Source organism: Hippocampus guttulatus, chromosome 10 (assembly GCF_054856545.1).
Source record: "Hippocampus guttulatus isolate MCC_2025c chromosome 10, RoL_Hgut_1.0, whole genome shotgun sequence".
Taxonomy (NCBI): Eukaryota; Metazoa; Chordata; class Actinopteri; order Syngnathiformes; family Syngnathidae; genus Hippocampus; species Hippocampus guttulatus.
This window is the reverse complement of record NC_141270.1, coordinates 2244619-2258021: the sequence shown is the minus strand read 5'-3', so window position 1 is coordinate 2258021 and position 13403 is coordinate 2244619. Positions and strand designations below refer to the sequence as shown.

Sequence of the window (13403 nt, the reverse complement as noted above, 5' to 3'; positions counted from 1 at the left end):
CATCACCCCCCCTCGCCTCTCCAGTGTGCCTCCGATAGCCGCACGTTTGCACTTCCTTTTAAGGATTCATCGGCTATTGCCCGTTAACGACATGCGTGTCGCATCTGCGCAAACAGTCGTGTGTTCACCCGAAGGCCCCCCGACCCGCCAGGCGCAAAGGGTCACGTGGCGGAATTAGCCCTCACGCGAAAATAAAGCGCAGACGCTGGCAGGTTGCTTTTTCAAAGTTTAGCGTTCCACGTTGACGCGTGGCCGTAAAATAAACTTTAGCCTAATTTATCATGCGGCCGCTTTTGTTTTTGAAGCGGACGTGCAGGTATGTGCTGGCCCTCATCCGAAACGGCAGATTTACTGGAAGAGGAAGAAAGAAAGAAGGCAGCGTTGGGAGCAGAGTCATCTTCAAGCATTCCGGTTTGACGCGCCCCCGTTTTTTTCCCAAGCGCTCGAGATTTCTCTTCCTGTGACGCATACGTTGCACAGGCGTGCCTCAATGTCGTTGGGCGCCATGCCTAAAGAGTTCCAGCAGCCGAGACCCACCGCAGAGGTGAGGATGTGTGCCAAATCCCAGGAGCCTCCAATGCTGCCCAAAGCACATCCGCGTGTGCATTACGCTTGTCACCTGCTAGTTTAAGTCAAAATCACACAGGGCAAGAAAGACCATAAACAAAACAAAAAACAGGACAATGGATCAATTTTAGGAAATACAAATGAGTTGTTCTAAGCACATCCTGCTTGGAAAAAAAAAAAACTAGCCTGCTAGTAGAGGTCCCCATAAGGGACATTTCTGAATCTCAATGTGTCGTCGTGTCGAATGGTGTCCAGATTTGTTGTTCGATATGGACCAAAGTCACCGTACACAACCCAAGCCGCTAGCTAGCAACGGTTAGTCAAGGGCCCCATGCAAGGGTCGCCAAACGTGCTGTCGTTGCGGTGCCAAAAGCAGTTTTGTCATTGACGCAGGACCCCGTTTCGTTGAAAGGCCCGGCTTGAATTGCCCGATTTTCCCATCCCGTTGCCGCGTCCCTACGCCTGTTGCCAACCTGCTGTGACAGTCGAAGCTCCCGTTTGAAAACCCTGTAATGGCGAGGTACTGTTTGATCAGTTTATCCGGTGTTGTCTTGGTCTCATGTTGTGTGAAGAGCGTGATGAAGAGGACTGTTTGAAGAACAAGTGTAAGGATTCATTCAATTAGGCGTGTGTGTGGATGTATTTATATATATATATAGAGCAATTATTTGAGCTGAACCTAAATTATACCGTGCCGTCTAAATGACTCATGTCATGCATCTTGTTTTTGTTTTTTTGGGGGTTTTTTGCGCAAACAGTCTTTGCAGCTAGCTAACTGCTGTTGGCGGCATTCCACTGGCGGACATCCCTGGTACTCGGCATAACCTCTCACTCTCATGAATATTCTTATGATTCCAGTTCCCCGCATTGTGTCGGTAGCGCAGCCAGCCCCACCCCCCCCGTCGAGCTGCCGTCTGTTCCCGGAGCTGTCGGTGCCAGAGCAAGAAGCCTCTCGGCTCCACTAATCTGGATTGCAGAAGCAGCAGCAGCAGCAGCAGCAGCGAGTCACCTCAATAAAAGAGCAACTCCTGGCTGCCCGGGATCATAAAGGAGAATAAACAAGGTTAGGCAGAATAATTATGCTGAGCCGCTTCCTGGTATTAAGGGACTGACATGACTTTGTCAGTCCGAGACACAAAGCAATCCGTTAGAAGTCACGTCTTGCACCTAATAACTTCCGTCTGACTCCAAAAGGGTTGCTTTGCACGACAGCGGCTTCCCGCGAGCAACATTTTCATGTATTTTACAAAAATTGGAGGTGAAGCGCGGCTAGGCGTAAAGACCGAAATATGTGAAAACTTGCAAACGCGGTGTTAAATAAATGATGCGTTACGCAACCGCTCGGCGCGCGCTCCCCGCAGGTCGGCGTGGAAACCAAACGTGTGAACAACAAATAAATAAATAACAAACTTCACTCTGCCATTTTGTTCTTGGCCGAGCTCGCGTCACGACAGCGTTTCACGGGCGCATTGGTCGACCGAGTGATTCGGCGGTGAAATACTCACACGACGTATTTTGTGGGCGTATCCGATTCATGACAGGAATTAGTTTCCCGTTATTTTTTATATTTGAGACCAAGGACAAAAGGGTGCAAAGACCTTCTTGGATGTCTTTCTTGTTATTATTCAAATTAACAACTCAAATTTTCTGGGCCAGAAAACTAATCAACTTTCCTCAGTGCATATGTCATGGTAACAAAAACAAAACAAAACAAAAAAAAAATGGATCTATTTTCAAATTCCCCAACAGGACCACTAAAAACTCCCTCAGGTGTGCTCTGTGAAAATTTGAAACACAAACCAGCACCCGCACAGCAGTTTGAGTGATTGGCATGAACTCGGGTGGATGCGTCGATCATAACAAGGCGCTTTCAAAAGTCTCCAGGAGCCACATGAGCGCGAAACGGAGCAGAACGTTGCTTTGAAGCAGCCATCTTGGATGTGGGCAGACTTCATTTGATTCCTCATTGGCCATGCAAAATTCGTGCAAAATAATATACACCAATGTTAAAGTCTTGTTCCATCATTTGATTCTTTTCTTTTTTTTTTTTTCTCCCATTTTAGCAGTCATGAGAAATAGGCACAATATTTGTTCATTGAAGCGCGCGGAGACAACGGGACAAAAAAAGGGAGAGAATTGCAATTGTATCTGTCGCATCCAAATGTTGACTCGTCTGGCCGGCGGTGGGATGTGCCCGAGCTGATTCGCGAGGCTCATTTTCATCAAGAAATACAAAACAAAATGAAGGCAAAGCGTAAATCGCACAACAATGCAAAGTGACATCAAAACCCATTAACTCATTCAGTAGCAGCCAATTCTGGACCAAGTCTGAAAAGACGTTTAAAAACGTCTTTGGGAGTGAATGAGTTAACGGCATCGCTCATGCTCGGATGCCTTCTACTATTTACCGTTTCATCATGTCGAGTTGAGTTTAAAAAAAAGGAATTAAAACAACACAACAAAGCCTAATGACTGCAAAAAGAAAACAAACAAAACATCATGTGGAATATTTCCACTCCTGAACTCCCGACCTTGGTTTTCCCTCCCGGTTTCACACCATAAACATTGCGCCTTCGGTGCGCGGCGTTTGCCGAGCGCTCCAAAACGTGCTGCGATAAGAGTCTCCTTAACGGGGCCATCGAGGCGAAGCGTGCCACTTGTCTCGGAGGCTAACGTTTCCAGGTGGTAATTGCTAAGTGATAAATGTCTCCCGTTCACCACTCGAGAGTCATTTCTCCCCGAGGCACCAGATCGTAGAAAAAACGGGGGGGGACAATTTCTCCGTTTGATTTGAACCGCACCAATTCGGCAAACAAAATTGTTCCGGTGAAAGATACGCCGAATGCTTCAGCAAGTCGTTTGGGCGTGACCCCGCCCCCAACGTGCACCGGCGCACCAAGCAAAATCAATCAAGACACAGATGAGCGAGTTTGATGACCGGAGAGCCGGGCTGGGCTTGTCTCCTCCGACAACACAAATGTGCCTCTGGGAGATGGTGGAAAATTCCAACAAGCGCAACTTTCAGACCTTGCGGAGAGCCTTTGCACAAGAGCCGGACCGACATTCGCGCTCCCAGGAAGACCCGCAAGACTTCCATCGTCCCCCTCGCCCTTTATCTGCACGCCAATATCTCTTCCGGTGCTCAGAGTAAAATGGCGGCAATTTACAGTATAATGCCGGAATGGAAGATGGAAGCGTCCGAGTTTTGCGACCTCGCTCTTCCGTCCTCCTTAACAGGCAAAACCCAGAATGCTCCATCAGCACTCGCACAATCCGCGATTGAACAGGCGACACGTGGGCCAAGACGTGCGCCTGACGAGACGGAGCAAAGCAAAGCAGGCCAATCGGGCGGCCGCGGGGATTTTTTGGCACACGGACGGAGCCTCTCGGCTTTCATTTTCGCATGGATGTTACAGATCCCAAATCTGCTGAAGCCGCAAATGTTAGACTAGTTCTCAACGAGGACTCAGTCAAAGATCTCGTGGGCCGACGGTTTACCCGTTGGTCAATTCCCATCTCGATTAGAGACAGCCGGAGGGACGGAGAAAGCGGATGGTTTCCCCTGCAGGCTTGCGGTCAACCTGCTTTTGAAGTCCATATTTGTGGTCCCGGTTATTCCCCGGCCTCGCCCCCGCTTCCAGTTCTGTATGTCAGCATAGCTCTTGGTTTGCGGCCACTGCCGTGGAGCAAAAGCTTCGCTTTCGAACGTCCTCCCTTAAATCTGCCTCAATGAAAAAGTGTCAACTTCAAGAGCCGACTGCGCTCGGTTGCGGCAAATTCATCTTCTTCCGCCTTGGCTGCTTCTTGTCAGTGGGGGGGGGGGGGGGGAACCTGACACCCAACCTTGTGCAATAGAGACGGACGTCATCCTGCGCAGATGTTATTTATTTACCGGTATTTATTTATTTCTGAAAAAGCCACGTCCTTGTTGGGCATTCTAATGTCCCTGCTCCACCGTCACAATTTACCTAACAAATTATTATTGTGCGTGATGTCAAAAGGTGAGCTTAATGCAGCGGAGTCAAACTCATTTTTTGCCACGGGCCACGTTTTAGTTATCGTTTCCTTTGGAGGGCCGTTATGCCTGAAACCGTATCAAGGAGTCATGAATTAACGATTTCATCAACTGTTGTTTAAGTGACCATAAGGAGGCGTTTGGTAACAATAAAATGCTTCCAATATCGCTCATATTTCTTATGTATGAGAATTTTGGTAGAGATTTTATCAATCATCATGGACATTGACGGGTTTTTATTTGCTTTTGCGGGCCACATGAAATGATGTGGCGGGCCAGATTTGGTCCCCGGGGCCTCGAGTTTGGCACCCGTGGCTTCATGTAATACCATTTTGTGGAAAGTGAAATTTGTTTTGCCGTGTGCTGTCACGGCACTTCGTCCTCATGAGTGCTGCTGCTGATGAGCCTCATGTAAAAGTGCTTCGTCGGTGGTGAATCATTTAACGACTTGAATACACTTGGTCGGTGCCATGACGGGTTTATGATTGTGTACATGCTAAATGCATGGTGTTAATGCTTTGTGATCAGTTTGAAGTGCTCTAATTGCGTTTTAAAAACCCTTTTAGGAGGCGGGGTGTCAATTAGCTGAGGATTTCTGTGATTTACCGGAGGACTCCGCCCGCTATGCGTTGCCGCAATATGACAGGCCACATCGGAAGAGATGCCGCGTGCTAATTTCCATGACCCTGTCTATGGCATTTCACATCATATGTTAGCATTAAGCTAGCTCCTTTTCATATGAAAAAATAATATGTGTATCAGGTTAACAAGAAGTCAGAGTGATGACCAAACAGCTTGAAGACAGCAAGCTATGGTTTTATTTTGTCTCTGTTTTGTTTTTTCTTAGCTACCGGTAGAAACATTGACTTGATGATTTTTTTTGGGGGGGGGCTTGAACAATGCACAGCATGTCGGCGCATGTTTCAGGCGGTTCATGACACCGATAATGGTCGAAGCAGATGACTACAGTAAGTTAGCCGAAAGTATTTACACTTAGCAAAGCTTCCGCTGCACTCTTGACCATAAGGCGACATTTAAAGACATTTATGAGGCTGCAAATGTCTTGGCGGAGTGGTTGGGATGGCCCTCGCTGGATGTCGCGTACGCTGAGTTTGCAGCAACAAGCTTTCACCTTTTCTATCCGTGCGAGCGGAGTTTTATGTGAAAGCGCTAAAACGGGAAGTTCACGTGGAAGTTCAGGACTCTCCCGTCTTTTGTTTAGTTGTGCGGCGGCGCGCCCGACGTGTCTTTCACCCCAACGTGAATCCATTCATCTACAGCAATCTTTGAGAAATTCGTCTCGTTCGTGGAGCCGTGACGCTCAAGCGCACGTTTAACGCTCCTTGCTCGCTGCTCATGTTGCTGGTAAATAGTTTGCGGCATTTCATATTCCGCTCAAGTATGCTACACGCATGTACATATTTACCTTCCATTCGTCGTGCCTTACTGCTAAGCATTTTCTTCAGAGATATTGGGTGATCATTTCTGCTTCATCAAATGACCCAATAAATTCGTTGATTACCCCGATCAACAACTTTTCACTTTTTTTTTTTTAAATCTGCGACGCAAGTACATTTTTTTACCTTAATTTTTTTCCGGATTCCTAATCTCCCCTTTTTTTTTTCTCTAGCACACCAGGTTTTCATAACATCATAACAACAACAATAATAGTAATAATACTAGTCCCTATTGCGCAAGCTTTTATCGGTGAAACTTACATTAATTAATTAACTAATTAATGAATTAATTAGTTAATTAATTAATCTTGAATATATGTTGTGCTAGAAAAAAAAAAGACCAGCATCAAAAATACGTTTACGGACACAGAAAGCTATCTCTAACTCAGTGTTAGCAACCTTGTCCCTCGTGACTATTAGAAAAAAAAAATAACAGGCGACTAGCAACAAATCTAGCGACATTTTGTGTTTAGAAATTCTTCTACAGCAGGAGAGGTTCAAGATACACCCCCCAAAAAATTGATCTTACCCCATTTATTTCGTCAATGAAGTAAAATGGAGTAAACTCAACACACCGCTTTTTTCAGTGTACCTTATTTATCGTAAATAAATATTTTGGTCCAATGAGGAAAAAGCGGATCATTTCCACGTTCCGCCTGATAGCCTGTCAAAGCAAAGTTGTTTGGAATCTCTCATGGTGTCATGGTTGTCATGGTGCTCGCATCCACAAATGTGATGTGTGCCTTGTCAACGAGTGATTAATCAGTGTGCACTTCCTGTGCTGCGGTCACTCGGCGATAATTTGCATCCTGTACGACGGCAGTTCTGCGCAGTTAACTCTGAATTAGCTTATGCAACCTGTCCCATTTTAGAATGAACTTTCTTTTTCTTTTCATGAGTCTCGAGTCATTCAAGTGCTTATTTTCAACCCAGCAACAACACCATGAAGTCTTTCAGAAGAATTTTTACCTGAGGGGGGGAAACACCACTAAAACTGGCTATCATACGGCATGGTCACTGTTTATGGATTCCTGATGCTGAAAATAAAAACTGCTTTGCAATTAGCTGTAATTATTCTTACAATTCAAGTTGGATTTTATTGAGGGGGTGGGGGGTTGACCGCTAGATAGAACAAAATGGTTTGTTGAATTTAGTCCATTTTATTTCATCAAGTGGTTTGATGAAATCAAATCATGTGAATCCAGATGCTTTTTTTTTTTATATTCGACTCTACATGGACTTAAAAAAAAGTCATGTCAATCCAGATAATTTTGTGGTGTGCAGCCCCTTGACAACATTTCTTTCACTGTAGGCCAACTGTTCACTCGCTGGCCACAATTTTAGGTGCACCTGCACACTGGATGAGATTAATAATGCTTGCCATTTAAAAAAAAAAAAAAAAAAGATCATTTACCATTTTCAAGCTGACAGGTAATGAGCGGAACGTTTATTCTTATGGACCCCTACACTCCATCATACTTATAATATTAATTTGATTTATCAATGTGTTCTTTTTTCACATCATTTTTTCTCAGCTTTTGGCACCGCCGTCACACTAAGCTCCCTGCTTCTATTTGATTTAGACAACCATTTGTTGCTGTCACACGAGTGGCCACCATGAAAGTGTTTTATTTATATTTATATACTGTGTGTGTGTGTGTGTGTATAATATATAAAATATCAGGGTTCACGCGGAGTTCAGCATGACCAACAAGAAGTCACCACAACTGAGCTACCTGAGCTGCAAGGTTGCCTTTGGGCTATTTGGGTTCTTTACCTGCTCAGTGGGAGCGCCCTCAGCTCCAAATGCCTTTCCCAGTGGGATGACTTGCCTCATGCATGTGTGTGTGTGTGTTTACACAAGCCGCATCGTGTGACTGATTGTGCTCAATTGCGTGTGGCGATCATGTTTTTTCCCTTATAATTTGAATGCACTCGAAATTGTCCCTAAGTGTGAGTGTGATCGCGGATGGTATTTGTCTGTGTGTGCCCTGCGATTGGCTGGCAACCGGTTCAGGGTGTCCCCCGCCTACTGCACGAAGACAGCTGGGATAGGCTCCAGCACGCCCCCGCGAGCCTTGTGAGGATGAAGCAGATCGGAAAATGGATGGATGGATGGATGGATAATTTGAATGAGCAATCAGCCACTGTATGTGCCACATATCAGACGCTACACCTGATAGCGGATGTTAATCGGTGCAGCCAACCACATCAAATGCAGCTCTGCTTACCGATTGCCGTTGATGCTTGAAAGTGGCCGTGGATCTTCAACCGGCCTCAATGATCATGTCGTGTGCGGAGAATTGTGGGAATTACTGGCCGATTAGCATTGGCCTGACTCGGTCACAGATCTAGCATTGTATTCACGTCTTTCAAACGTGTCTTCAGTTCAATGCATTACCTGTATTATCTTCACACATATTCTAATATGGCATTTGCTGCTATTGTACCTGATGGACACACATGCAGCCATCTTCAGCGTATTCAAATTTATTGTCACTGTGCTCCAATTCTCCTTTGCGTTTAACCTTTGCGAGAACAAAGCGAAGTGAAAGCAGGTTTCGCTATAACTGCTCGGCAACGGATGCAAAACACACGAAGCAAAATTTGCCGTCGAACATTTTGCTTGAAAGGCACAGACATTTGAATGCAGATGGTAATTACAAGGCGAAACCTGGTGCCACTCTACAATGCATAATCCAATTATCAACAAACTGCTTTGGACAGAAAAAGCAACGTTTGTTATTGGCCCGGGCTTCCTTAAGTGACCTTCAAACTGAATTGCAAACACCACTTACGAGCCATTAGCAATCCAGTCTTTCACTGGGTGCGTTTTAGTTTCTACAGAGCTCGCCGGTTTCTCGAAATCATAGACAAACGCTGGTTTTGTTTTGAACTCAAATCCAGAGAAACGTGCCCAGCATATCGTGCTCTAATTGGAGAGTAAAAAAAAAAAAAAAACCCCGACCCAGTCTGTCCTCGTGGGCCCTTCCGGAGTGAACGGATGTAGACAAGCTGAGCTACATTTTGACAAGATGGATCGATAGATTGATGGATGCATGGATGAAGCTCAGTGATGGGTACCACCACTGGTGCGCAGGCTCCCTCTAGTGGCAGACAAAAGAATACCTGCCTGAGTGCAGTTCACTTGTATTTAAAATGCATTTGAATTTCATTTTTAATCAGTACCAGCGCTTTTCTGACCATTTTTTTTTTTACCCTAAGTCTTGGGGAAAAAAGGGGGGAAATATATAAATAAATACATGGGATTGAATATGTGGAGTCTCAGAAGACATAAATATGGGATCATTTGAGATCATTTATTTCAGTGTGATGGGCAATATATTTTCATTGGATCATTCTTTTCCTTTCCTTTCTTTAAACGTTGCCCGGTGATTTACAATAATATTAAATGTACTTTTGATGAATAAAATTGCTGTTTCAGACCTTCTGCGCTACCTATTTCAAAATTCTTCATGACAGTGGCGCATGCTGGTACTATGGTACTTTACTACTACTGTAAAGCAGCGTTGAGGGGCAATTTTTTTGTTTTTTTTTTTTACAAATTTTAAATCTAATGGAAACACAAAAACATAGATTACAAAATAAGAAGATAAATAATCCACATGGTCCACAATTGGTGTGAAGTGGCACAATATTAATGATCAATTACAAAAGTGGACAGCCGAAAGTCTATGAAACCGCTGACAGGGATGTTCCATTGTTGAAACTTTGTACAGCAAAATAATGAAATGTAAATGTGCTACTTGTGTAGTCACATCTGAACAATAAGTGTAGATTGAGAGGTCGGAATGTGTATGATATAATAAGCCTTGTGCAGTAATTTGCATAATATTGATTCCCAATACTGTATGTATGATGTCCAACCTTGTTGCACAGTCTCCAGAAGTATTTATCTGACACGTTATGCAAGTGAACGGTATCAAAGATGAAGTGGCTTTCTACCGCCACCCGGCGGACACTTAACGCAACTGCATTTTGAAAATAATTTAGTGTGCACTTGTTCGCGCACGACTTCCTTGTGTCTTACGTGTCTCTCCCTCGTCACTGTTTCTTTTCATCAGAACATGCCAGGACATAACGATGAGCTCCAACAGCACAGACTCTTCTGGTCTCTTCCTGATTTCCAACACCTTCCCGGCAGCAGGAGCAGCAGTCGGACTGTCCCCACAAACCACTTCTTTCCATCAAGCAGGGACGGGACCATGGTTGGTTTTTCACATGACCGCCCCGGGCGCCAATTCCTCTTCTGCGAATTCCCTCTTTAACTCCAGCCCATCACAAGATGGGAATGTGACGTCGGGCCCGGATCCCTTGGGCGGGCACACCGTGTGGCAGGTGGTCCTCATCGTCCTGCTGACGGGAACGCTCTCGCTGGTCACCATCATCGGGAACATCCTGGTGGTGGTGTCCTTCAAGGTCAATCGCCAGTTAAAGACGGTCAACAACTACTTCCTGTTGAGCTTGGCGGTGGCCGATCTCATCATCGGGGTCATCTCTATGAACCTCTACACAGCCTACCTGGTGATGGATTACTGGGCCTTGGGCAACTGGGCCTGCGACCTGTGGCTCGCTATTGACTACGTGGCCAGCAACGCTTCAGTGATGAACCTGCTGGTCATCAGCTTTGATCGCTACTTTTCGGTAACCAGGCCTCTGACGTACCGGGCCAAACGGACGACAAAGCGAGCCGGGATGATGATCGGCCTGGCCTGGTTTGTTTCTCTGGTTCTATGGGCCCCCGCCATCCTTCTGTGGCAGTACTTTGAGGGTCAAAGGACAGTGCCTCCGAATAAGTGCTACATTCAGTTCCTCCAGCAGCCCATTATAACCTTCTGCACAGCCATGGCGGCTTTCTACCTGCCCGTCAGCATCATGAGTGTGCTTTACTGGCGGATTTACAAGGAGACGGAAAACCGCTCCAAAGAGTTAGCCGGACTGCAGGGTTCCGGGGCCCGCGGCGGCGGCGGCAGGGTCGCGGCAAGAAACGGCAACGGCGGGGTTGATCGGGCCCGTTTTGCGCGTCAAACCGGGAGTTCCAGAAGCTGCAACAGCTACGAGCTGACCAGGTTGTCCCAACGAAAGAGCGCGTGTCGGGAGTTGGTCAGCCGCCTGCACTGCTGGCCCGGGGTTCAATCCTGGAGGCCTGGCAGTATCCGGCAAGGAGAGCGGGATCCCGACCAAAGCAGCAGTGACAGTTGGAACAACAACGACAACGCGGTCTCACTGGACCAGTCGGGCTCGTCGGATGACGAAGACTGCGGGGGGCGAGAGAGCCACACTATTTTCTCCATCGTTCTCAGCCTACCGGGCATAAAAGCGGCTGTCAACTCCCAGCTCACTTCCTGCGAAGACCTGGACGAAGCCTCAGAACAGGACCCTCTAAGGGGGGCGGAATACAACAGAGACGGCCTCGCCGCCGTCGCTACAAACACCAGTGTGGCCGCCGACCCCGATGGCGCCAACGACGGCGACGACAACTACCACCAACGCTTCTGTTCGCGCAAAATACAGTCCTTGCCGACCATGCGGGTGACCTCCAACTGCGGATCTCCGGACGATGCGACGGCCGCGCTCCCCGACTCGACCGCCACTGGCACATCCGCCAAATCCTCCTCCGTTCCGATGTCTTTCAAAGAGGCGGCTCTCGCCAAGCGCTTTGCGACCCGAGCTCGGACTCAGATCTCCAAGAGGAAGCGTATGTCTTTGGTGAAAGAGAAGAAGGCCGCTCAAACTCTCAGCGCCATCCTCTTTGCGTTCATCATCACGTGGACGCCGTACAACATCATGGTCCTGATCAATGCCTTCTCTGAAGCGGCCATTCCAAAAACCCTGTGGGCTGTGGGCTACTGGCTCTGCTACGTCAACAGCACCGTCAACCCCATGTGCTACGCCCTGTGCAACAAGACCTTCCGCACCACCTTTAAGATGATCCTGCTGTGCCGCTGGGACCAGACAAAACGGAGGAAGCTGCAGTTCCAGCAGAGGCAGTCCGTGGTCTTCCACAGGAGGCTTCCCAGAGAGTCCACGTAAAGGACAGGAGAGCGGCTTGATGCATAAAATGAATAAAAAGAAGCATCCCCGGGCTTCTTTTGGGAGTTTTGTCTGAGGCACTTGAGCCAGAGCGATCCTTCGCAGCGGTTTCGATGTATGTGCTCGTGTCCGTGTGCATGTAAGAAGGGGCTGTACAAGGCGGGGATCCAGAAACGCAAGACTGCTATCTCTTCTGGAAGAACTCTACCGATTCATGTAGGTTTGTTGATCTTCGAGTAAGCGAGCGGGACGTGCTTGGAAAAAAAAAGGGCTTTAAACAGAACTGAACATCTTTTGTTGTGGGCCGGAGCATTAAAGTGCAATTGACTCAAGGTTAAAAAGAAAGCTTTGTCACACGGCGAGGGCTCGTCGGTTCCGACCGTTTTCTCTTTGTCTTTAGCTAGATTTGTAACGTGCAGGGTCAAGTGCTTTTGCCTTTGTCAGCAAACGAAACTTTGCATCTGTAGTTTTTCACCAAAAGCCAAGACATAGCGTGTGTTGGGCCTGGACTTTTTGACTGGCATGTTATTTTCTCTTTGTTTGTTTGTTTGTTTTGGAATCAAATCTTCTGTGCATTGCCTTCCTACCTAAATATAACTTGTGTTAGATGGCATATAAAATGGCGTCCACCAGAGCTTTTATTTTTGTGCTGCTCATCTGGAACTTTTGAGCCCGTCGGAAAATGACTCTTCTTCTTTTGAGTATTGTGTGTGGCACCGCAGTCAGTGAGCCGCTGTTGTGATACAATGTGATTGTTGTGCTTTGGAAAACAATGGCCACGACGAGTACATCCGGTTGTGTTCATGTACTTGACGTCATTGTGATGATGATGATTCTGATACTGGTGATGATATTCTGTTAGTGTACTTTTACAGACCCCCCCCCCCCACCCACCACACACACACACACACAAACAAATGTCGATTTTCTTTCACGCGACTGTAATGCTTTCGTCAGTTTGCGATGGAGCCCTTTTTTTTTTCTGTTTAGCTGCGGAGCTTGGGCAGCCTCTAGTGGTAAGAGGAGGACATAACATGCTCACTGACATTTTCGCTTGTCTGTCGCGCAGTTTCAATCACAACCCAAGACGCAGTTTGTTGGGGGGGGGGGGGGGGGGGGGAAGTAAGTGACATTTTAATTCAGATTGTGTTCCTGTAACCGATTCAAATTTACCTCGGCAACTTGATGATACCGTGTATGCTATTTCTATCATATGTATTGTATTTATTGATTTTAATCCACATAAGAACGTGTTCAAATCTATTGACTGTGTATAAAATGTGGACAAACTAATGATTTTAAACTGCTGA

At 46.6% G+C, this 13403-nt stretch overlaps 1 protein-coding gene across 1 annotated transcript in view; it reads left to right on the top strand.

The window, feature by feature from the left end:
• The window catches only part of chrm3a (cholinergic receptor, muscarinic 3a), a 53454-nt gene extending 40257 nt beyond the window's left edge, over positions 1–13197 (top strand). Inside the window, exon 3 of the mRNA XM_086122706.1 lies at positions 10125–13197. Coding sequence (XP_085978832.1) covers positions 10144–12093 — 1950 coding nt within the window. The 5' untranslated portion in view covers positions 10125–10143 and the 3' untranslated portion in view covers positions 12094–13197. The remainder of the gene's footprint in view (positions 1–10124) is intronic.
• The last annotated feature ends 206 nt before the right edge of the window (positions 13198–13403 follow it).